Source organism: Rhinolophus hipposideros (assembly GCF_964194185.1).
Source record: "Rhinolophus hipposideros genome assembly, chromosome: 18".
NCBI classification, from domain to species: Eukaryota; Metazoa; Chordata; class Mammalia; order Chiroptera; family Rhinolophidae; genus Rhinolophus; species Rhinolophus hipposideros.
Window position 1 is genome coordinate 30,817,528 of NC_138064.1, and position 25,913 is coordinate 30,843,440.

The 25,913-nt window shown below is 39.1% G+C and overlaps 1 protein-coding gene across 8 annotated transcripts in view; it reads right to left on the reverse strand.

The window, feature by feature from the left end:
• Nucleotides 1-25,913, reverse strand: part of DYNC1I1 (dynein cytoplasmic 1 intermediate chain 1) — a 289,426-nt gene that overhangs the window by 82,166 nt on the left and 181,347 nt on the right. For all 8 annotated transcript variants that reach the window (XM_081079542.1, XM_081079541.1, XM_081079540.1 and 5 more), the window contains 2 exons: nucleotides 25,469-25,568; nucleotides 17,806-17,931 (listed from right to left, as the gene is read on the reverse strand). In XM_081079542.1, the coding sequence (XP_080935668.1) occupies nucleotides 17,806-17,931; nucleotides 25,469-25,568 (226 nt within the window). The remainder of the gene's footprint in view (nucleotides 1-17,805; nucleotides 17,932-25,468; nucleotides 25,569-25,913) is intronic.

Genomic DNA, 25,913 nt, shown 5'->3' on the forward strand with positions numbered 1-25,913 from the left:
CAGTTCTATCAATGTATCATGTCTAAGTGGTGTCAAAGAGTCATTGGGAATAATTGCAAATTAATTAAACACTGTACTTAAGTATGTTCACAGAAAGAGATAAGTATCAAGAACTAGAGTGACATGCAACAACACTTCAGGATGCTATATATTTTTTTCTTTTAAATCTGACAGTGATACCATATTACATCAGTGTTAAAATCCACAAATTTACCTATTAATTATCTTAAATAGAAACAGAATAATCTCTCTCTGTGGCCTACAGGAAGTAACTGTGCAAGACTCACAAGGTGTAAATTCTCCTGAGCAATTTTCTCTGCGGTTCTAATAGGTCATTAAATATTTGGCACCTACTGTTTGCACAAATAAACCTAAGGTGGTTTTAACACAGCATGTATCTCTCACTGAAGAATGAAGTTCTATGGGAAAATCTAATTCAAAGGCAAACATATCTCTATTATATTCTTTCCTTATTTAATTCCATATTCTTGAACACAAGTCTTAAAATGTAAAGAAAATGGGCAAATGGATATATATATATATATATATATATACATATATATGTAATTAATAATACTTAATATCAAGAATCAGGACGAATAAACACAAAATAAAGTTGAATTTCTAAATAACTACTTCTAAAAGTTAAAAATGTTATAACTTGATGGCAATAATGTCTTTCACACAGCAAATACAAGACACTATGGAAAGTTCTGTGTCTATATTTGCCAGGTTAAATGCAGAGTTGAAGAAATTGGTCAAAAGGCAAACAAACAAACAAACAAACAAACAAAAAAACCTACTTTTTTCCAAGGCAATCAGACCAGGAGGGCAATAAGAGTTTCATTTTCCTATATAACTCAGTTTTTCACCCCACCTCCTTCCACAATGCAGAAAAGAGCTATAGGTAGCTACAAGTTGTCACACATCTGGGAGACTATTTTCAAACACATTCAAAATGTTTTGACTACGTGATGCCAAGCATCTGGCAATCCAAACTTCTCTTAGGTAGTTTTCTTCTATAGAGTTCAGTCTTGTGTAGATAGTCATTGTGCCAGATTTGAATGACTACATGTTTTATTTGTGGAAAGACAAAAACATATATGCAAAGGTAAGGTTTTCCTTATGATTTTGATTTAGGTAGATTCAAATGATGTTAACAGAGTTGCCATTGATTCTCGCATTGCTTGAACTCTCCCCCTGCCCCAGAAAGCCCTTCAGTGGCCTCTATTGGTCATTCCCTCCCCAGGAACATTCTCTCCCAAATGAACAGCACTCACTCACTCGTCTAAATAGTAACTGACTTTATTGGTTTCATTCCACGGCAAGGATGAGGAATAGCGAGGCTTCTAGTTTTCCCTGTCTAATAGGAACCAGCCTTAGGAATACCTGTGGTTCACCAACCATCCCCAAACCATTTGCAGGGACTAGAGGTAGGAGGTAGGTATTCTTCATGTGAGGTCGCCTCCCAACAAATGCAGACTAACTCAGCTTTCCAAAGGCCTTTTCCACAAACTAACTTAACCACCCCCATCCGCACTCCACTTTCAACCTTTCCCACTAAGTCTTAAGTCAGATGACACCACAGTAGGGGGAATGGGATATTCTAGTAAAATATGCACTAATTATCTCAGTTTTGTAGCTTGCAATCTTCCGTAGATCACACCTTCGTGCTTTTGACCTAGGGGAAAGGGTATACATTCCTCATAAGCAGTGTAAGATCATTTTCATTACGTGGCCTTGGCACCTAGCATGGGTGTAGACACAATAAATGTCTGCCGAATTGTTCTGGATAAAATGCAGTCTGTCCCAATGTGGAAGTAAAGATCACTACATTTCAAACTTGGAAAAAAAAAATTAAACAGGTAATCAGGTTTGAGCCCAAGCAGTGTTCACAATTTGGATATTCATGAATAGCAGACTAGTGGAGCAGGTCTGCCAGAAAGCTATTTGCATTAGGGTGCTACCGGGGAAACATAAAGGCTGCACATGTTATAAACTTTGGAGACAGTGAAATACCAGCTTGCAGTGTTTAGGCATCCATGAGGCAAAGAATACACACTGACGGGAGAGAATCATTCTGTTTCTTTCTTCATGGAACATTTTCTGACCCAACTGGCGTCAGTTCTAGAAGTCACGGGCTCTTCAGGATTCTGAACTGCGATCAGCAACTATCATGCTGTAGCAGAGGAAATCAGCACATGGCTGGTGCATGGGGGCCAGCCCTGGGGTGCCTGATGGGGTCAGGGCATAGGGGTAGGCAATCGAGCTCGGGCACTGGAGTCCCAGCAAGCTGCCATTGGCATCAGAGCTCATCCTTGAAACCTCGTTCACAAACATGCTTGCAACCTGTGGGAGCTCTCAGAAAAATGGGAGAATTTGAAGAGCCCAGAAACCCTAAATTGCAGATGAAGTGGGAACTACAGAAATAGCGTTTTATACTGCTAGCAAGACCTCATTTAACTGGTTGGGTGTGACCTAGGAAAATTTGGATTTGATAGACAGATGGATTCACATGTAGATAGAAACACGGAAAATGAATTCGATGACATTAAGCAACATGCTAGTTTGCTATTTTAAAACATTTACTAGCACAAGCTATTGCTATTTTGCTTTTAAATATAATCTAAATAAGTATAGGAAGCAGCTTCATCATCCTCTAATCTGAAAGGATACCAAAGAAAAATGTAGAAAGCCTCATGTAGGGTTAATAATTCCAAAGTGGAGAATGTATTTTCACTCAGAATTCCTCAAGAAAACCAGTCTTCTCTGTAGGTTTTACAAATAACACCGATTGGTGGCTAATATTTCTAACCTTTAGCCAATTTTCTGTTGATGAAAAATCAGAATTAGGGATTACTACTTTTACAAAGAATGTTTAGACACCCCAGTGACATGATCACTATAGAAAATATAATTCAGATTATCTCAGTTTAAACACTGACTATGACAGTTGGAATAAAATCATTTAATTTTTCTACTATGGAAACTATTTTTATAATTTTAGCCACTTTTTAGATTACACCAATTCTTTGAGATGAAGTATGATGGAGAATCAAAATAATCTTTGTAAATTGAGCTCTAATGCAAAAAATGATTTCCATTCTTCAGTAGGGATATTAGCGGATAACCTTTCAAGTGCCTTTTCCTTGTACTTCTCTTCTTCCTCTACCTCTCCTGTCTTCCACAGCTCAAAGAAAATGTAGCACATGAAAACAGACTCTACTTAATGATCCCCTTCTCTCTGCTTTCTCCCATTCTCTTTCATTCACATTCCCAACTTTGCATCTCTCTTCTCATTTTCCTTTTTTCTTTCCGGGGAATGACCACCTCAAAGGATTAATTCAGAACAGGCAGCAGAAAATGGTAACAAGAGCGGGCAAATCAGGATGTGGATTTAAAATCAAGAGGTATTTTAAAGGAGGAGAGTTACTCAAATTAAACATATGTTAAGAATATGGGTTTGTTGTTCATGGCATACCTGCTGCCTGTGATCCCACCCTCATCGGATCAGCCTTCAAGGGCAGAGCATTCCCTAGTGGAATAATAAATAGAGCCGCTTGAGTGGCCATGGAACTAAGCAGCCCAGCGAGCTTCCTTTCCTCTTGGTCCGACTTAACTGTTGGAACACAGGTGGTAACTGTAGCTGAACTAGTGAAACAGATCATGGCCCCTCAGGCTCAGCCAGGGAATTCAGGCTCCAAATAATCAGGCTCTGGGCACAGGTAAATCCTAATATAGGTCTTGCCTTTTATACCGAACTGTTTAAACTGATACTGCCAGTTTTCCAACACATCATCTTTCTTACCTCGATATATGGGAACCAGGCAGTAAAAATCCATTCATTGTTTTTTTAAAAAAACATGCTGTACAGAACTTTAGAATGTTTTTCTTTGAGCCAACATGCCATCAACCTAGGGTATGGCAAGTTGTGTTCTGTAGGTAAAAATGAAAAGCCTTGCCCTATTTCTACAGTTTCATTTTTCCCAATGTATCATATTTTTCAGCTTTCCGCTGTCCTAGAATTATGCATCAAAATATTGTTGATACAAACTAATCATACCTATGCTCATTAAAGGTTTTCAGTAGGAACTATGCAGAATAGAAATATAGGATCTATTTGCTCATTTATATCTTTCCTTGCTTTAGAGGAGTTTTGAGGTTGAGCACAGTAATGTAATAAATATATTTATGGTTGAATTCATTCCACTGATGGGCAAGATTCAATAGTCTTGGGTCCCTCAAGATAAGAATCCACAAAACAGACAACATTTAAAAATCCATAAAAGTTTTGAGAGAAATATTTTAAATTTGGCATTTAAATAATATGGGTCTGAGAAGCTCAAGGGGCTCTTTTCCCATTTATTTTGACATTATTCCTAGAACACAAGAACTACCTAACTATGAAATCATTACACAAAATAAAGGGTCATTGGTTTCCCTTTACACAGTCTATGAAAAACAGTACTTTCTAACTCAATGAACAGTGTTGGGGAATAAATATTTTATAAGTCCCTCAGTCATTTATGACCTATAATATACAAATATCAAAACATTTTTAACACTTCATTAAAGCAATCAGGCCCTTGATGTTTGATTACTAGTTCAGGTTATCACATACTCTTAGTGTTAATATGTTTTCATTTCAGTAGCAATGTCCCAAATCAGCAGATATCATATCAGAGGAACTGATATATGAAAATTTCTTTTTATAGAAAGGATAGTTTGGAGGATGTTATTATTTGCTTTTCAAAAAAAAATCATTTAGTTTTCTCCTTTAGTGAGCAATAGATGACTTTAGAACTGGCCTTCTTTCTCCACATTGTGTGAATTTGTGATATTTTACAGAATTTGGCTCAAATGTCCTTCTTACAAAGGGGAGAACATATTGTAATGTTCTGAAAGCAGGAGGTTTGTGTTAGGCCTGTCTCAGTAGCTTTCATTACACAGGGGGAAATCCAGTTCCAAAATTTAGCAAGTCCTCACAATTTTACCAAACATATTAAAGGATATGCCATAAAACACATAGAGGGCATGATGAGAAGTCTGGTTTTGGAGGTGGGGGGATGACCAGCAGAGCACAAGTAGAACTTTCGTTCTCCTGAGCACCTACCCCCAAAGTGAAATCTTTTCAACAATTTTAATGGCAATAGGTTGACACAATGTTGTTAAGCCTTTGATAAAATGATGTTAAAGGAAGCCAGGTGAGGATAAAGATGGTGAGACACCTGAGGAATGTGGCAGGGGAGGGCAAGCAGTATTGTCTTTGTGTGCTCGTTCTCACTCTCAGAAACCCAAAGCCAGCTGGCCTACTCCCGGACTTGGTACCTCGACCTTCCAGCGTGACTTTGGCTCTGTCCAGGATGAGCAATCCTTTAGCATGGAATGCAAGCACAGTGAGAAACTCTCCAGCACTGGCCAAAGTGGGGTGGTTTGCCCTGTGCAGGAGCACGAACAATGTTCAAGCAAGGCAAGGTGGTGACTTGGCAGGGAAAGAGGACATCATTCTAGAGAATTCAGGGATTGAACAAGCAATTGGTTCAGAAAACCACAAAAGTTCCTTCCAGCCCTGAGACTCTACAATTTCATATATTAATAGGTCTCATGAAAAAAGTATTAAGTCACATATGAGAAACAAGCACATGAAGAACAAAATGAAAAGCAAAAACATAATCCCCATTTTCTACACAGTAAAACATAGTTAAACCATCTTAAAATAGGAATTTGACTTAGCTGGGCTTTACATTTTAATTTACTTAAAAAGTGATTAGAGGGGTGACCGGTTAGCTCAGTTGATTAGAGCGTGGTGCTAAGAACCCCAAGGTTGTTGGTTCATTCCCCACATGGGCCACTGTGAGCTGCACCCTCCTTAAAAAAATTAATTAATTAAAACAAATGATTAGAAGAAGAAATGAAAATATAATCTCTGGTTACAAATATTAAGTGGGTATGGACGCTGAACTATGCGTTAGTAATTCAGAATGGCTAATACGATGTCTCTGTTGTTAATGCAAAATTAAGTTGAATTTTCAGTGGAACTCTCCACGAGTCCACACAAATTCTGTGCACAGGGTCTGTCTCCTCTACCCCACATTTCTCTTGTATGCGTCTGTGTGCATGTGTGCGTGTGCATGTGTGTGCGCACTTGCTGCTAAAGAAGCACATTTGCTTTGATTGTGGAGCTCTTTCTAGACATTAAAAGCCACAGTTCTAGTTTTTATACTTAGAAAATGCTCAAAATGTGTTCCATTCTGGGGGAACTAAACACTGTGCCACCTTTGAGAGTTAAGCCCTTTGAAGCCCATCAACTGTTGTTTGAAACCTTCTGAGTCTATTTTTACAGAATCTTTGTTCTGTGTTTTCTGAAAGGCTTTGAGCCCTGAAATGAACATTCTTCCAGTGGCAATTTTAACATAGCTGAAAGCTTTTATTTGTGCCGCAGGTAGCACGCGCGATAATATACATCATTACGTTAATACTGTTCCCATACAGAAGTGCTTTTCTGGGAGTTGTTTGCTGGCTGCCCAGCTGTGGGATCAGAGGGTGGGATACTTTTGATTTTAGACATGAGGACGGGGACAGAGGGAGCCAGGCTTTTAGTGATGGAGCTTCTCAGGAACCTGGGGTAACAGTTACACATCTTGTACTAGAGAGCACAATGTGCAACAGCACTATTCACACAGAGCCCCCACCAAGGTTAAAAACCATAGATAAGGCAAAATAATTTACTAAAATGTGGACCAAGGGCACTTTCTTGCAGAAATTGTACGTGCAGGGGAAAGGCTGAATAAGCTAAAGGGAAAATGTGTGCGTAAGCTGCTTATCTGCTATTCTTAGCAAGATGAGGGGATCCTGGCAACACTTAGTGGGTTTCACGGACATTTTGGCCTCTCTCTGAATCATGTTCTGGGAGATTTTTCCCCCTACTGTCTCTGTAACACAACCTCTTTACATAGTTTATCTCAGGAAATGACAATTGGCTGTCAAATCCCATACAAATTGATTGGCTATGACAGCTTAAAGGAATAAGTCTTCTGCAGAGAAGAAAGTTTTTACTTATACTCTTGTATTTTCAATCCTTTTTTACTCCTTCTTGCTTAATTTTATTATTTCAATTAGATCATTTAAAAATCAACACATCACATACCAACCTCCCCTAAGAGCAATCATAAGATTTGATGATTTTTCTGATACACAGGCTAGGGTTTCAAATTTGCATTATTTTATCTACTGAATTAACTATGAATTCTAAACCAAACTAATGCTGCCATGTGTTTTTAAACATCTCTAATCTAAACCATCTGGAGAGGCACAGTTTTGCAAAGGCATCCCTTTCAGGACACTCTGTGGATTTTGTCACTGCTTGAGGTTTTGGCAAACCATCAACATTACTATAATTCTCTTTTATGAAATATAGCTTTTGACTAGGATTTTAGAGTCTTGGGTGTGTGTGTGTGCATTTATATGAGTGTGGGTATTTGTGTATAATTTTTACTCCTGTCCCTTTCTCTTTTCAGAAAGCCATATTTATAACAAACTTTTAAAAAAAGAAATAACGGATTTTGTTGTATATAAAAAATAAATTTAATTTCATCTACTCATCATAATGCCAGATCAAGTTAGCAAGAAGCAAAGATGCAAAAAAATAACACACCTTTATTGTACCGAGGTGCTGGTAATACTTTTTAAACATGTCCAAAGAAGAAAACATTTCAGCTTGCGAGAACAACAACAAAAGAAACTGTAGATATAAAATGACTATAGCAACAATGATTTGTGGCACGTAAGATATAAATTCCATAAATTTATGAGGAAATTACAATTACAAATTGAGCTTAATCTTTTGCCTAAGAAAAGCAACATTTTTTTAAATTCTTTGTCTACTAATAAACATACCATTTTTAAATTATATGTCAAATATACACATGGTAAAAGCAAAATGTAGACTACTTGTTACAACAAGGTTAAAAAAATACTTTCCCTGGAAGTAAAGAATAACTCTGCTTTCACAAATTCTCTTTATTAATGCTTTCAAATAAGTTCAAAAATCTATCACAAAAATGTAAAGAATAGCATTTTGCTGAGAGCCACTATCAGAAAAGGGATAATTTAATAACGCAACTATTGGAGAATATGAACATCTCTGTATTATTGATAACATAGTATGTCCAAACACCCCCCTTTCATCCACAGTATCAGACAACTTAAAGATGCATGCATAAATTAGAAGGATTTGGTCAAATTTATTGAGAGGGAAAAGGTTTTTTATTTATTTTTAAATAGATGACCTAAAGTCCAGACGCATGTCTGTGCTTAGAATATAGTGACACCAAAGCAATTCATAGGCACCTCTCAGAGGTGGCAGCAGACCAGAACACTCTTGGTGAGTGCTAATGGCCTGGGATCACACCGTAGCCCACCCCTCTGCTGCTCACTGTTTCTTTCCCTAGAATGAGATCCACCATGCTACCCCTCTGAGGGAGAGAACTGCCCTCCTGAGATTTCCCTTTCCTTTTAGACCACTTGGTTTACTTATTTATTTATTTATTAAATTTATTTATTTTAAGTGTGTTTTCCAGAACCCATTTGCTGCAAGTCAAGTAGTTGTTTCAATCTAGTTGTGGAGGGCGCAGCTCACACTGGCCCATGCGGGGATCGAACCAGTAATCCTGGTGTTACAACCATCGTGCTCTAACCAACTGAGTTAACTGGCTGCCCCAACCACCTGGCATATTTAAAAATCTGTTTCTGCCTGCATTAAAATCTTGTAGGATAAAGGCAAAACATAATCCTCCAGAGAATGGAAGCCCTAGCAAGGGGGCCCTGGATCATATGCCTTTAGGAGGGACAGCTCTTAGAGATGCTAATCTGGTCTTAGATGAAAGTAGAACATTTGTCAGCCCCATCTTCCTTACTCTTGCTTCTGGGTCTACAGAGTCGCTTCAGCAGGCCAAACGGCCGGATAGTTTAGGTAGACTTCAGTGCAGGCATATGAGCTATGCAGAAACCAGAGGGTACTATATGAAGCCTGTGCCTGAGGCAATCAGTGTGAGTAATTAAACCATGGAAGCAAACGCATCTGTACCTAGAGCATGGAAGAAGCAAAGTAGCAGGGACGATATACAGGCCATGCACACTAGCACTACATCACCAGTTAGTAAAATATTGAGATCATATTGTACTTGTGGGTAAGATGCTTTTCTCAAGGTCTTCTGATGCTCCCCTGCTGCCTGGCAACCCTGGTCCCTCCCTCCTTCACTCAGCAACTAACCATGCAATGCCTGACACAGTGAGGGCCCTCATCCACGCTATTTGACAGGGCCATACAAATTGTTACGTATTTTGAATTTCATTTCTGCACGTTAGATAATAATTGTAGTTGATATTCAATGGTTACTTACTCTGCCTGACACAAAGTGCTTCACAAGTATTTATTTATTTTACTATCATGTATGACTTGCCCAAGGTCACAGAACTTCTAAATAGTGGGACTCAAATTATAATCCCAGGATTCTATAAATATGTCATCTTCATTTAGTTATGAAATAAATATTTAAACGACTGGGATGAAAGAACTTTGTAATTGTCTCAGATTCCCTCTTCACTTGACATTGGTATATAAAAAGGACATATAGGAATCTGATTAATGTGAGAGATGCTTGCCAGCTGATGGGAATTAGGACATGGTGGGGACTGGGGCAAATTAAAGTTCTTGTGGAGAGGGGAGAACCTCTTTTCAGCTTTAGTCAATTGGTACTGTGAGGACCTGGTCATGGTGGGTACCCCATAAATATCTCTGTTGAATAAAGGAGTGAATGGATGAATCTAAGTTAGGCAAAATTTCTTTAGGAATATATTTAAGCAAGAAAAATAAGAATGCCAAGGTTTAAGCTTCCTCCTATGAGACTCTCATACAATAAGATCGAAATAACCAAATGTAAAGAGAACACTTTATCTTCTCAAGGCATGTTCACTTATGACTAGTCACTGAATGACGTCCACCTAAAATCCCTAAGTTGAAGCCCTAACTCCCAATGTACTAGTATTTGGAGATTGGACCTTTCAGAAGTAACTAGGTTTAGGTGAGGTCATAAGAGTGGGCCCTCATGATGGTATTAGAAACCAGAAAATCTTGTTCTCTACCTCTGGCATGTGAGGAAATATCTAGAAGGCAGCCATCTCCAAGCTAGGAAGAGAGTCCTCACCAGAAACCAAAGTGGCTGGCACCTAGATCTTGGACTTACTAGTTTCCAGAACTGTGGGAAAATTACTTTCTGTTGTTTAAGTCACTCAGTCTATGATATTTTGTTATGGCAGTCTGAACAGACTAATACACCTATATTATCTCCTGTGTCCACACAATCCTAAGAAGCACCATATTTTGCCGTGTACAATGCACGTATATTTTGCCCAATCTGTGAGGGAAAAACAAAGATGAACATTATATATGGGTAGTACTAATTCTGTATCTATATAAATGTTTTTAATTCTTTTATTTATGCTTTTGAGATAAAAGTGTAACTCTAGAAATCAATAACGATATCTGTATGTAAAATAATATCCTGAAATGCAATAATCGGTTTTGTTGCACTTATGATGAATTTGCAACTTTGAAGAGGTCTTGGCCTTCTATGATGAGTAAATATTGTAAATTTGTTACTGGTACATAAAATGTCTTGTACCATAATGTTAAAAAATTAATGCTAAAATTCCTTTATAATACAAAAAACAAGTACCTAAAAGTAAACAAATAAACATTTGAATCAAAAAATTAAAATGAAAGATTTTTGTCCCTTGAAAGTTTGGGCCAAAAACATGGGAGTGCATTATACACAGGAGCGCATTATCCGTGGCAATATGCTTTAAGTGGAACCCATCAGCATTCAGCACAGACCCCTGAGAACACCCATTTCCCTTAGACCACAGCTTCTCTGACCTCAGTGAATGACTGAGTGGGGTGATGGGTAGGACAGGAGAGTGACAGTCCAGAAAACCTCTCATTGCCATCTGGCTCCCATTGCTCAACATCAATAATACCTGGGGCAATTCCTTAATGAAGTGCAATGGGAGAAAGCACAGGGCATGGGAAGGGGAGGGAAAGGGATTTAGGGAACTGAATAAAATCTTCAATGTTTGGGTTCTATGCCTTCAATATATGTGCACATTAATGGTGCAGAATCAATGCTAGCAAGTCTTAGTTTTGTAATAATATTAAACTTCAGCTTGATCACTGGCAATGTGACATGGCAAGCCAAAGAAAACAATTTAAAAACAATTTGTTCAAAGGTGTATTGCCATGGCACCCTCTGCCTTAAGTAGCTCACTCAGTCACTTGTAAGTTATATGGTCTCCTTCACTGCTATTTTTAGACAAGGAATCGTCTATGGTAACAATCTGTTTGCTATAATCCTGCTGATAATTCTAATTTCCCTAGATAAATCCCAATGATCAATTCTGCTTCTTCTTATGTTACTTTTGGGAGAAAATTCCAGAAAGAGGACAGATAAAGAATGAAAGCTGGCAAAGCAGTTTCTCGGTTTCCAGCTTCCTGGGCCAAAAATAGAAAAAGAAGTTCCTGCTGTTTGATTTAATAAGAATCAGTGTCTAGCTGAAGCCTCAATCGTGGGACCAGTCAGACTCAATTGGCATAAAAGAAGTGTTTCCGAATGTCTGCATTTCATTTCAGCACATACATTTGAACTCCCTTATGCCTTTTCCTAAAGGCACGAAATAGCACCGCTGTGCTGCTGTTCCTCTTGTCTGACCCACATAATTTGTATCTTTTATGTCAGAGCTTAATTTTACCTTTATGTCATTGCATTCTTTAATTTTCCGTAATTGTATACTTCAAAATGTGTATCACAATCTATGCAACAATGGTTGAGGTTTCCTCTTCTGGGTTTCTCCGTCCTGTAGCACATCCAGCATTGCATTTAAAAACTGGGTCTTACTTGTATTTGTTAGCATGTTCTCGTCCATGGATTTTGCTCTCTAATTAATAAGCACTTATTAGGTCCTTTCATTTTGTCACCCCAGGAACACATTTTAAATATGTAGCCCTAGTTGTCAAAGAACTTTCTATTGACTCATCCCCTTCTCTTTGTTGACTTCTGCCGCGTAGTAGTCATTCCTTGTCACAAAATCCAAGAGAAACGCTTAGAAAATTTCTTTTCTTTTTTATCAGCCAGATTATAAGAAAATTATCCTTCTTTGAATTAAAAAATAAAAATCCTAAATCACATTCTAACACTGCTCTGGTCATAATATACCTTGGAAAATTTAACTTGTAATAATTTATATCTTTTTTGCCTGTGGTTGTTTTGTCGAGTTGGATTATGGACCACAATCTGGGCTGGGGAAAAGGACAAAAATTGATGGGAGAAGAATTCAAGTTTATTGAAATAAACTTGAGGGTTCCACCAGAGACTGAAGTCTTTCCAGGACACGACAACAAGTCTCAGCCACTCCCCCAGGTCACTCAATAGTGAGGGGAGTGAACTAGAAGCAGAGCTGCAAGTCCTGACTTTCTGTCAACTCTCTTGACCACCAGCCAATTTCCCTCCAGTGTCTCCATCACTCCTCATGCGGTGGGCGGAAGGAGCTTCTCTTCAAGGTTAGCGGGAATCTCATGCACAACCAGACACTGGATGGTCGTGAGCTGCAACCTCATCTATAACCTCTATAGACTCGTGATGAGAAGTAAAGCCACCCAGAGAAAAAGTCAAGTGACTATTTTTAAAACACTGGCACAAATGAGGTTAGTTAGTATCATTCCACGTCACATTCTGTTTTCCCCCTGAACTAGTGAGGGTTTCAGGTCATTGTCAGATAAACCTTAAAAAGAGAATGCTAAGAACAAAGAAACCAAATCAGGAAAAAATACAAGTAAAAATAAAATCCTCTGACCACGCCAAGCCTCTAAATATAACTTTTCCACTTACCTCAATGCAGATAATTCTAAGATATATATTTCTGATTCTATTCATCCCATTTAAAAGAGAAAGACCACACCAGGGTAAGCAATGCAGGGTGGTCAGAATGCATAATGTAATGACAGCGTGTAGAAGCCACTACAGAAGACAGCAGGAGCTCTGCCAGGTTGTGTGGTGGGGCCGACTGGCTGATTTCTATGCAGAATCCGCCGATATTTTCCAAGTATGGACAACTTTTACTGAAAGGAAAATAGAAAATGCAGGACCAGAGCCCACACTAAAAATTCACTTTAGTTAAGACAAAAAACTGCCTGTGAAAGTAGAAGGTATTTTGTCTTGCTCTTCTTAACAGAGAGAAATGAGCCTTCGGGCTGCAATCTTTTTAGGATTAGGTTAAAAGCCTGTCAGTCTTTGCAAAAGAACACTGAACCGATGTCTTTTTCTTGTGCATTTGCTTTCTAGTGCCTGAAATGACCCTTTTTTGAGACGAAGGATTTGTTTGCAGTTATACACTTTTGAAAAATATGAAGAATCCACACAGATCATCAAGAAATGGATAGCTAATGCAATGACTCCAAAATGATAAAAGTACAATCATTGTAAGGCACCTGTTGCGTCTCCCTATCCACAGTCCTCTTTCCTACTAACCAAACTATCTAACTATGAAATTATTGCAACATCACAGGACAATGTGGAAGCACATTCAAACTGCCTGATTTCAGTGAGATAGTGTCTAGAAGAGATCAATTGTAATAAGTAAATTTTGCCAGAGATGAGAAAGGATGTGGAAGAACAGTGATAAGTTGGTGCATGGGGGGCGAAGGGAGGGGGTTAGATTTTTCTCACATGTTTTTTAATTCTGTGGGCTCTCCAAATTCCCTTTTAAGTTTAGAAGATGCTGCTCCCATACATCAGTTACCAAGAAATGCATATTGTAACTGAGAAGTGCTTAGCAATCAAGGTCTCCAATTTGCTGTTTTTTATTTCTAGACCAGCAGCTTTAAATTTTTTTCAGGTTTTTAAATATGTTCATCAAAATAGTTTCTTTTTTCTTTTTTTTTTTTTTCCTAAAGCCCCCACTGCTGAGAGCCCCATTGACTAGCTCACCATCACATCCGTCCTCAGCCCAGACCCAGCCAGAAGGTTTTGAGTGGCCCAAGTGCTTGTGAGTCTTTCCCACCCAGACGGTCTTGAAAGGCAGGAAGGAGAGTGCCCTGAGGTCCCTGGTGGGTGGATGCTCTCTTGCCTGACTATTCCAGGCCCAGGATGTAGTTATATCTTGCATCGGGCCAATGATGACAGACTGCCAGGCTACCAAGTATTGAAGCCAATCCAGCAGTTGCCCATACATGACACGAGGCCTCTCCCAGGGGTTGCTGTATATCCTTTGAGGTCTAGCTTCTCTTTGTAGTAGCCAACTCTAGGATCCTGTCTAACCAACATCTTGTAAGTGTCAGGCTGCCAAAAATACTCCTTGAATGAACTGCACAGACTCTGCTTATCAAGGCCCACATAGCCCCATCACTGAATGCAGCCTAGGAGCATGAGACTCGGTTCCAGTATTGTTCTACTGCTCACTAGCTGAGGAACCTTTAAAGTGAGAATTCTTTCAACTGGAAAAGAAGAACAAAATTATTGTCTGCTGCACTGTTGTAAGGATCAATAAGATCATGAAGGTAGAAGTGCTGGGAAAGTGGAAAATATAGACAAATGCAGTTATATTCACTATAGTAGTTATTAGAGTTCAGTACATGGTAACTAAACTGCCCGTATTATTTTTTCCCTCTACATAACCTCCATCTACTAATTCATCTATAACTCTCCTGGCTGCTTAAGTTACCCCTGGTTTGGTCTCCCACCAGCTCAGGCATACTCAGGATTGTAGCACTTTGTTTTCTTTTTGGCAGCCATCGATTTTTACTTGGCTTTTCTCCTAACTTCACAGATATCAACTCTAGCAAGGTGTGTCACTAACCCCCCAAAAATGGTACTCTCCATCTCTCCAATGCACATTGTCCCTATATCATATTCAATGTGGACTTGAGCCCATTCCTGGAAAAACAACTCCAGGTCTTGTGACCATCCACCACTGAAGCAGATGCCAGCAGTGAGTGAGCTAGAGAAAATAAGTGTGTGTGTGTGTTGGGGGAATTGCGGGGGGGGGGGGGGGGGAGAGTAGGGGGTGGGGAGGAGAGGGGCAGTTGAAGTTAGGATTCTGGCGGGGACAGGCCAGGTGGGACGGCAAAGGGGAGTTGGTTAGGAAATTTCACAAATAGGGTCAGGTAGGAGATCAGCATCAGAGTAACAAAGGCAGGAAATACCACTTTAGTTTGGGCAAAAGAGGAAAAGGGAATTGTGGGGCAGGAAGAAGAGTCCCACCCTTCTAAATAAAGAGGGTGACCACTTTTGTCACCTTATAATCCCCTTTCTTCATCTCTCCTCTACAGTGGTTTCCAACTATTGCTGCATATTCAAACTACCAGCAGTCCTCATCAAAAGGGCTTCATAATTACTTTGGTTATGCCCACTTCCACTTCCTCCTTTCCAGAGAGGGATGAAAGCTCTTTCCCTTGTCACCTTCCCAAAGCTGGTGATACAGTCTGTCCCCTATAGTTAGATAAGTTGAAGAGAAATAATTTAATCACAGAAAAGGTACTATAGTGGTATTCAGCAATTTCAGTTTTCATAAGGTTTTCTGAATGTGTCTTTCATGAATATTAAGGGTCATTTATATGTACTAATTATCATTCTTATCTGAGTAGCACAATCTTGATTTTCAATATCTTTAAACGTGTGTGTGGTGAATTGCGTAGCTTTTATTTGGTCCTCTTGGTCTTTTGCACATGTCACTGAATCAACTCCAAAGCTGAATTAAATGTATTAAAGATTCTTACTTTGCTCCTAGTGGTGATGCTATCAGGTTGGTGCAAAAGTAATTGCGGTCTTAGCAATTATTTTTCTTTTAAACTGCAATTACTTTTGCACCAACCTAATACATAGAGTTTAGAACCCCCATCTGCTTCTGGTCACCAGATGAAGTGAAGATAGTAGTAGGAAGGTGGGGGATACAGAGATATCGTAGTCAGCATCTTTTGGTAGGATATTCAGAGTACTGCTGACTTTTTTTGGTTTTTGAAATCAGGAATATATTTTCTTCCAATATACATATATTGGACCATTTAATGGAGAAACTAAAATAAAATTAAATGTATGTTGGTAAGATCTTTAGTAAAGATACCAGGAGAGTAAAGAGAGGATGCTCTTTTCAATCAATGCTCGTATTAACTGTTGTGTGATAAAACAGGTAATTTTTAAATTCCCATTAATTCCGAAGACCTTTGAAATATGGTTCTTCACTCAGCATTATTATGGTCCTGCTGACCTGTTTACTATACAGTCCTGTGAATATTAAGCATATTATCAAATTGTTATTGTCATAGGCTACCTATAGTCAGTTAATATATATTTTTAAAATTTTGATAAACAGCATGTACGTCAACTAAAACAATATATTGTGTTACCTCTTTTTTTTAATTTGAGATGTGCTTTATGTAATAGCAAAATAGTTTAAATGGCACTGTTTTTCGAAAATGTGCTTCTGCTTAACCCATAATCCTTTTCGTATTTTCTTGGTAATTCAGCAAACCTCTTAAAACTGAACAAAATTGAGATTTTTGTGCTTCTGTGTTTACAGAAAGAGCATATCAAACTGACAAATTTGATAATGTTAAAAAAAAGACAGAAAAAAAACTGTTCTTATTTCAAAGGTTCAAAAACTAAAGGTTATTTACTATGCAGACCTAGACTTCTTGTTGTTTTTTAAGATAGCAAATTAGAAAAACATGGCCAGAGTTAGAGGTTACTCAATCAGGTTAAGCTGAGGCTTTTATTCCAGCAGCTCCTGTTCCCCAAATTATATCTGATAATGTTCTAAAGTCTAAACATATTTCAGTTCAAAAAGATACTTAGCTCTTAGATATAAAATGGCACTAAGCTTCCAAAGATCAACAGGTTTACCTACCCTTTTTAACTGATATATTTGTAGTCAGAGTAATCTGCCACTCAGTACGCCTGAATCGTAATATTGGAGGAGCTGAAACTTGGAGCTGGAATGTTTGTTTTGCATTTTCCTGCGCATAATCACAGGATAGGGACATTAATAAAGGGGTTGGTGTATTGGCCACTGCTGAGGACTATTATTTGGGCAGAGTCATGGCAACAGAGCAAAGCTGAATGCTTGTAAGTGTAATATAATTTCGTCATGTATTGTGTTGAATGGAAGAGAAGATGTGTCAGCAGACACAAGGAGCAAACTATCTACAACTATTTGAAATGATCTCTGCACTTGCAAACTGGAAACAGCATCTGTATTTCTCAACAATTCAAAAACGATTAGTGATACATATTCCCCTAAACCGGCTACAAAAATGCCATTATCTGTAAGCAAGATGGCGCCCATAAATGTAAGATTGGCGAACCCCCATTGAACTGCATTTCAGAGAGAGGAGGGAACTTGAAATGGTAGTGCTCTGCGGATGTCCACATGGGTGGGCAAGTGTATGTTGCTGCTAAGCAGAGGAAGTGGTACACCAGGATTTCTTCATAAGTGTGAGGTCTTTATAAACTCATCTTTATGGGGGCGGTTTTAAATAGAAAGAAAATGACACATAGTCCCCAACCAGGCTTCCTAACTGTTTGGAGAGGGTTGCCACTTTCCCAAAACATAGGTTACTGTGGGGGAATTTTCCAAAATTGTCAACAATTCCATTTTTAAACTTGGTTCTTCCTCTCCACATAAGACAGATGCAAGGCAGCATGAACTATATTTGGTCTAGTAGGAGATGTAAGTTATTTTTACTGTGCTGACTCCTACCTGACAGTGGAAGACGTATTCTGGTGTGGTTTTCTTAAACTTCATGTTCCAAACCAAGGCCACTCCATCTGGTTCATGGGGAGCGTCTTCATTGTTGTTGTAGGAAGCAACCATCAGCTCTGGGTACTGAATGGAAGAGGTCACATAGATGGATTATGCCAAGATAACAACACAAAGAAAACTTTCATTCCTACAGACACATGCTATGCGACAGACTTTAAACGGCACTTTCTTTTTAAGTTGTGGCATACTTAATACCAACTTCCTGCTTCCGCCTACCACAATCTGGTTTCTGCCTCGAACGTTCCACATATGCTTGCCGTCATCACCAATAACTACTGAGCTGCACACTTACTGGACCTCTCTTCATTATCTGACATCTGGGCTATTCCCTCCTCCTATACTGGCTTCCATTACATCTTTCTCTCCCAGTTTTCTTTCTGCCCACTCTTTTTAATCCCTACAGGTTCTCCTTCTATTATCATATTCCAGGGGGCTGTCTTATGTCCTCTATTTGGTCTCTGTCTACCTAGTGACCTCATCTACTCCAAATGGCTTTAAGAATCATGAATATGCTGACCATATTTAAATCTATCTATATCTTTAGGCTGGATTTCTCTCTGAGTTGCAGATCCTTATAACTGACTGCTTATTTGGGATTTCATAGACACATCAGATGCAGTGAACAGAAAAATGAGCACATTGCCTCCTACAAAAACCTACTGCTCCTCCAGTGTTCCTCTTTTGGTACCTTGAACTAACATTCACCTAGCTACCCAGCCCAGACATTCCACATTCATTTTTACTCCTTCCTCTTTCTCAGCCCTGTGTACTGGGTTTCACTACTTCCTCAGTACCTTTCAAATAAATGTATGTTTTCTTTCCATCCTTAAGATGAGAGCTTCCTAAAATAATTTCTTACCTCAATGAAGGCAACAGCTTCCTAAACGCCTTCCTGTTTCCAGACTTGCCAGCCCAACCCTCACCTATTCCACTCTCCATCCTTTGTCAATATGACTTTACGAAAGATACATGTGCCTAAGTCACTCCTGCTAAAAATAATGGCTCATCATTACTGTCAAGATAAAATGCAGGTCATACAGGATCTTTTGTGATCTGTCATTTTCTACCTCCTTTTCTTAATCTCTTACAACCTTCTCTAACTCTTCCCACCCCCAAACTCTGTGACCCAGACTCACTGGGCTAGATTCAAGGTTCATAGGTACAGCCTCTGTACCTATGAGTCTGATACTCTCATTGGAATGCCTCTTCTTTGTTGTATATATTATTAACTCATTCTTTAAGACTCAATGCAGGCATCATGTCCTCTAAACAATCCTAACTAACTATCCACTAGTTACTATTCTCCTTGACTCTCATTGGCTCCCTTAGCATTATGTGTGCCAACCACCCCCCAGCCATTAATGCACTTGTCAGATTGTATTATGTTTGTTTGTTTGTTCCCCCACACCACCTATGTCTCTTACTAGTTTGTAAGCTCTCAGCGTGTAGGACATGGTTTTTATTGACCTCTGAACCTAGGGTGTAATAACTCCTAGCACACGATAGCTCGTAGCAAAACCTATTCAATTACAAATGCTCTTTTTAATTTTAGTAACTGTGCTCAGCGGAAAGATTGTATATTAAATCCTTTGTTGTCAAATAATGCCAACAATTACAAACATAAGTGCAAGGAACACAACCAGTAAAATGACAAGGATTCTACAGTGAGTAGAAATACTTCCTCACCCTATGTGAACTCTGTGCTGTGTGTTAATAAACAAAGTGAGGGTGAATCTCATGGGAGGTATTTATGAGTTAGACAACATTTCACGAAAGGGCCATTCCTCCCTAGGATTTCCAAAAGGCAGTCCCATTAAAAACTGCATCTTTATATGTGCGATTATATTAAGATTATAGCAGATCATATCACCCTTTACTCACAGATAATTTAATTTTTCCCTTCTATTTCACTGTGCTGTGTATATATTTAACAGAAGATTATCCTTATAAATTTGAACATCAACCTTTTTTTCTATCAACAATAATTAAACCTAAGTCTTCACATGGCTTTATTCATTCTTTTAGTTTCCTCAACTTAAGAAAACCACACAGAGTTACAATTTGCTGTTAAGAAAGTCCTTTGATTCAAAGCACATTCAAAAAGACACTAACATCCAGATAAACACAGAAGTCTCCAGACTGTCCATCTGAAGTTTAAGTATGTCGCATGGGAAAAGGCAATGCTATAAACATCAATACCACTACCATAGTGGCCAATGAGCAGCCAGATGTGTCTGGAATCATATCTCAGAGCTTCACATCTGGGTCTACAAGTGGTTCCCACTTGTAGCTTTTTATTTTTCCATTAAAACATATTTTAAATTATTTAGGTTTAAGACTCCTTTAGAAAACAGCGCGATTTTTAGCAAAATACCAGTGAAACGAGTTTAGTGTAATTTCTATTATTGGGCTCATAAGTCCTAAAGATACTGATTTAACTCATCACATGCAAGATTTTATGAATTCAAAGTGTCTTCTAGTATGTCTTTTTCTGTTGTTTGTGTGAACATGACTAGTCATATTTTCTTATTCTCCAATAAAACATAAATCTCTGAACAATTATTTAAACCTTAAATGTCGAAATTATGATTTTAAAGAAAATATAAACAATTATGAAATTTGTGATTTCTCAGGGGGCTGGATTATCTAATATTTAACTTAGGAGAATTTTACCTGGAAATTGCCAGATCTGCTCTTAAGCTATTTATTCTTATAGAGAAAAAAAGTCTGACACTTATTGGAGAGAAAAGAACTAACATGCTTTAAGTGCTCATTCTGGGTCAGACTTTGAGCTGGGTGATAATGTGGGAGAACAATGTACAACAACTCTCTTTCCTCTATAGGAACTTACCGTTAAGTAGAGGGAGGGAAGACTCATGTAGGAATAACTATAATGCAAGCATAAAAGCAGAACACGATATGTGCTAAGATGGAAGTGTAAATAAGGTTCTGTAGAAGTACAGAGGAGAAAAGAAATACTTTAGTTGGGATGAGGAGTGGCAGGGAGAAAAATTAGAAAGGACTTCTGAAAAGAAATGGGATGAGTTGGGCTTTGTCAAATGGGTGGGTTATTAGGAGAGAAGGAAAAGGAGAGTATGGACAAGGGTACCAATATAGGTGCAGGAGATTTCTCTTGGATATCTGCTGGCTTACAGTGATTCTCCCATCTTTGGAGATTACCTCAATAAACAGCTGTTTGATTTCCCTGGTACAGCTCCCTGGTACAGTACAATTGCCGAGTTGATACCAGTTGGGCAAATGCATTCTGTAAGCTACTATACATTTTGAACTGCGACAGAACCTGCCCACTGAGTCAGGTTATGACAGCATCTCATTGGGGAGGTCCCTCAAACTGCCCAGATTTCTACTCTTCCTGAGTCCCAGCTCTTCATCTTTTCCATGGATTCCCTAAGGACCCCAGTAGCTCTCCAATAAATTCCCCTTTTTGCCTAAACTAGCTAGCCAGAGGTAAATTTTTCTTAACTAATGCAGTAAAGACAAATAGGTTTAGGAGACCTCAGGTTGTAGCATTTGGCTGGGATGCAGTCTGCATGGAGAGGTAAGAAAGAAGAAAGGGCTGGACATCACAGAAGTTACTGAGTACTAGCTAATGATTGTAGACTTTAGGGATGGCAGGAGTCACACTCTACGACTATTTATACTGTACTATCCCTACTACTACTACTACTCTCTCTACTGTCACATTTATTGAGTACTTTTTATGTACTAGATATTGCAAAAATTCTAAGTGCTTTAAATACCTTAACTTATGCAATATTCACAACAAGCATGTGAGCTAGGTATCACTATCGTTGTTTTATGAATCAGGAAACTTAAGCCAAGAGAAGTCAGACAATTAATTTGCCCAAGGTAATATTGAGAGCATATAAGTAATCTTCACAAGTGTTAATCTGGTGAAAGTACTTACAGTGACTCATCAGTGTGATGACTGAGGTAGGAAGACCAGTTATGAAGCTATTTCCTACTATAAACAAGCAACACAGGGGCCCAACCTAAAGTAAGTGTCAAATCCATGTATCAGTGGATTTGAATTGGTGTCAGTGGGAGTCTTTTTGCTACTGTAAATTTGATTGAATTTGGCAACTTAAAAAGCTATCAAAGATTACTTGGGTTTGTATCATGACTGAAAGGCTGGAGAATGCAATTTACATGTGAGACGAGTATATATGGTGGAACTAAGATCATGAGTCTCGTTTCGTACAAGTCCGGAAAACCTGTCATGTGCTATGTGGATAGTATTATTGATTTTCTCTGCCAAACAATGCTCAACGAATGCCAAAGTTGATGTAATTCCCCAAGTGCTTAAATTTCTTCTGGGGAATGATGTTTGGTGGATATTGTCAAATATTGCAAAGGTGTAGTGTTCTTGTTTAAGAAGCCCGGGAGATCAATGCAAAGCTATGCAGAAACCTCATACAGCAAGTCCTCGAATAACATCATTTCATCCAATGTCATTTTGTTATAATATTGAGGAGATGTTGTAGGTACTTAACTCTTGTTTATATCAATTAGCCTGCGGTGAAACTGGTTTCTTTATATGTCATTTTGCTTAAAGTCACAGAATCTACTGACCATGACATTAAGTGAAGAGTTACTGTTGTTTCTCCCTTTTTCTCCCCTCTGTTCCATTCTGTTCCACTCAGGTAATCATCCTAGGCACACATGCCCCCATTAGACTCCAAGACTGTGCCTCTATCTTTCTCTTCTTTCTTAGTATCCCTAGATGGCATCTAGATCCATTCAGGAAGTCTCTTTACCCCATAAGAATATAAGCCTAGCCCTCTGAACCTCACAAAAGTTTAATGAGGTAGGAACTGATGGTTCTAATTCTTTTTTTTCATGCTCCATATAAAATACATTTTTCAGAATGGCAAACCTCTTCCCCACAGTGTAGATGAATAGTTTACAAAAAATGGGGAAAAATAAATGTGGTCTCTCCATGGTGGAGTTTCTGGCCTTTACAGTTTCACTTCCTGCAAGAAAAATATCACACTGCACCCTGTGTGGAGGCAAATCCATCCTCAGGCAAGATGTTCCATCACACGCTGAGGCCAGGAGGGACCAGCCCCGCTGATGTTGGCCCTGCCGCCCCCTGAGGGAGTGCAATCAGCCCATCCAGGAACACAGTAAAAGTTGCCTTTGAGGAATGTGTCAGATAAGATTCCTGTGTAATTTCCAGACTCTGAACAAGTGAACAAGCAGAGCTAAGTGTTTCCTCAGGCTTGGATCTGGTTTCTGTGCATACACCCCAGCGTGCTCACAGACCACCCACACACTGGCGGGAAGTGGCTGAGCAAACCCCGCTTGTATCAGTCTCTGTGCAATCATGCGCTGCGTGCTCTGCTGTTTGGATGTAAAAGGAGATTCAAGAGGACAGAATCCTCACCCACTTGGTGGCTGATGACAGTCTGGTTGTGGGGATTACAACTTCTCTTCAGTTCTCCTGTTCTCCAGTAGGATGAAATGGGGCTCTTCACATATTTTACTATTCTGCCCCGAACCTCTTCTTCTCTCCTCTATTTGTCTAAATCTGTCTTGTGAGATGTCTTGTCTGACCAGAAACAGATCCCAACCTCTACTGAACTCTGAAAGCAGTTGCTATCTGCCCCATAGTATTCAGCACATATAATATCTCTTGGTTGCAGATTCCTAAGCCCCTTGAGGGAGGTTGTGGTGAAAACCTTGTGCGCTGAGGTGCTAGAAGACCTGGGTTCAAATCCCTACTCTCCTACATCCTCGCTGAGTGACTTGGCAAACTACTTCTCTGAGCTTCAATTTCCTCAGCTATAAAATCGAAAACAGTAATAGTGGCTGCTTCATATGATGTTATGAGAGTGAAACAGGATAATGCCATCAGAGCCGATGGCACAGTACTTAGCACATAAGAAACACAAACTAAAAGTTGGCCAGGATTATTATGCCTAATAAAAGCACAGACTACAAGAAAGCAGAAACTGTGCTGCACATAAATGACCAGGACTCTCCATTCCTGTTCCCCTCATGGCTATTATGTCATTGTCATTGCAGAAGGGAACGGAGCATGGTTGTAAAAATCCTGGGCTCGGCGGGCAGATCACCTGGGTTCAAATTCAGCCTTCCCCACAACTAGGCTGTGTGCCTGTGTACACATCATTTAACTGCTCAGCACTGGGTAGACTGTCAGCTAGGTGATTTGGCCATTCAGCAAATTGGCATTTGGTAAATTTGCCTATTTTTACTCTGAATGCTCCACTAAAGAGTTAGACTTTTCTCTTATAGGTAATGGGGAGTTTTAATCAAAGGAGTGAAGCAATCAGGTTTCCATTTTAGAAAGATTACATTTGACCCTTGAACAACATGGGTTTGAAATGCACAAGTCCACCTATATGCTTATTTTTTAAAATAAATATACAGTTGGCCTTCTGTATCCCAGCTTTGGAATCCACGGGTGTAGAGCGTTAACTGCATTGCTCTACATCATCTTATTATACAAGGGACTTGAGCATCAATAGATTTTGGTATCTGTGGGAGTTGCACGGGCCGTTTTAGTCCTGGAACCAATCCCCCGAAGATACCGAGGGACAATCGGTAAATCAGAAGTTATACACAGATTTTTGGCTGTGTGGGGCTGGCAGTTGGTGTTCCTAACCCTCACACTGATCGACAGCCAACTGTATTTGGCTAAACATCCAAAAGGAAAAGTATGCGTGGACAAGCATGGATGTAGAAAGACCAATTATAAGGTTAGCAATATTACAGGTGTAAGATAATAAATATATGAGTGGAGAAATGGACATTCCTGTAGACAGACTGTTCTAGGAGATAAGGGAGAGGAAGTTGCTAATGTTAATGATGAAAGTTCTGCTTTAGGTCCTTGGGTGTGGTTTTATCATAGAGAGAATGTAGTAGGCAAAAAAAGATTTTGATATGTAGAAATAATGAGCTAGTTGAAAGTTTGAGATTCTATGGGACAGCTGAGTGGATCTCTCTGGTGTGTAAAGTGGAATTCAGGGGGGAGATTACGTGGAAGATATACACAGGTTGTCCACGTGGTGGTTGAATCCAAAGCAGTGGAAAATATCTCCCACAGAGAGCATGTTGGGAAGAAGAGTAGAGGTTGATGACATGACCCCGAGGATCACAAGGGTGGAAGAGAAAAAAGAAGTCCTGGAGAAGTGTGAATACTAGAAGAGAATAGAGTTGTAGAACTTAATGGAAGGATATTGTTTTAATAAGTATGGGGAAGTTAACTAAGCTGAACAACAAAGAGAAGTCAGGGCCAAAGAAGGCTTAAAAATAGCCCACAGGATTTGGCAAGTAGGAAATCATTGGTGACCTTAATGAGAACAGTTTCACAGACAGAATGGCCTGGCTCTATGTCTGGTATCTGCCGTATAGTAATTTCTCAATGTATATGAATGACAGAGTGCAAAAATTAAACTGAAAACTCAGTAAAATAAGAAAGACAAGCAACAGGCATGGAAAAACATTGTAGTTTAATGAACGTATCCCAAAAAGTGGAGCAAATCTCTCTTATTTTTTTATACAAATCCCATGCGAGTATAAGCCCAGTTTGTCCCACCCCAGTAATAAGTCTTACCTGGAGAGACCAGTCCATACAAGTGACTACTCGGTGCTTGGACCAATGCTCATCGTAGAACTGACGGTTGAAAGAAAGGTTGGCTCCAGCCTGGACATCCCTAGGGGGATTGAAACATCAAAGACAAATAAGATGCTTCAGAATAGGACTTTATCTCTACTGCTCATATTGAAAGAATCAAATGGCAAGACTATGGCACATAGTATTCTCTGAAGTTAAAGCATCAATTTAGATAGAAAACTCTGACCACAAATAAATAAAGGAAGGAAAGTCTCCTTTATGACAAGTTGTCTCTAACCTGGCCCAGAAAACGTTTCTAAATATTGTTCCAAGCCTGCTACAAAATGTCAAATTTGTCTCAGGTTCTCATCTTGACCAGTCCTAAAGGATTCTCCTCTTCCCAAGTAAGTTCTATGTTACTTGGGAAGCAGAATTTACTGGAACT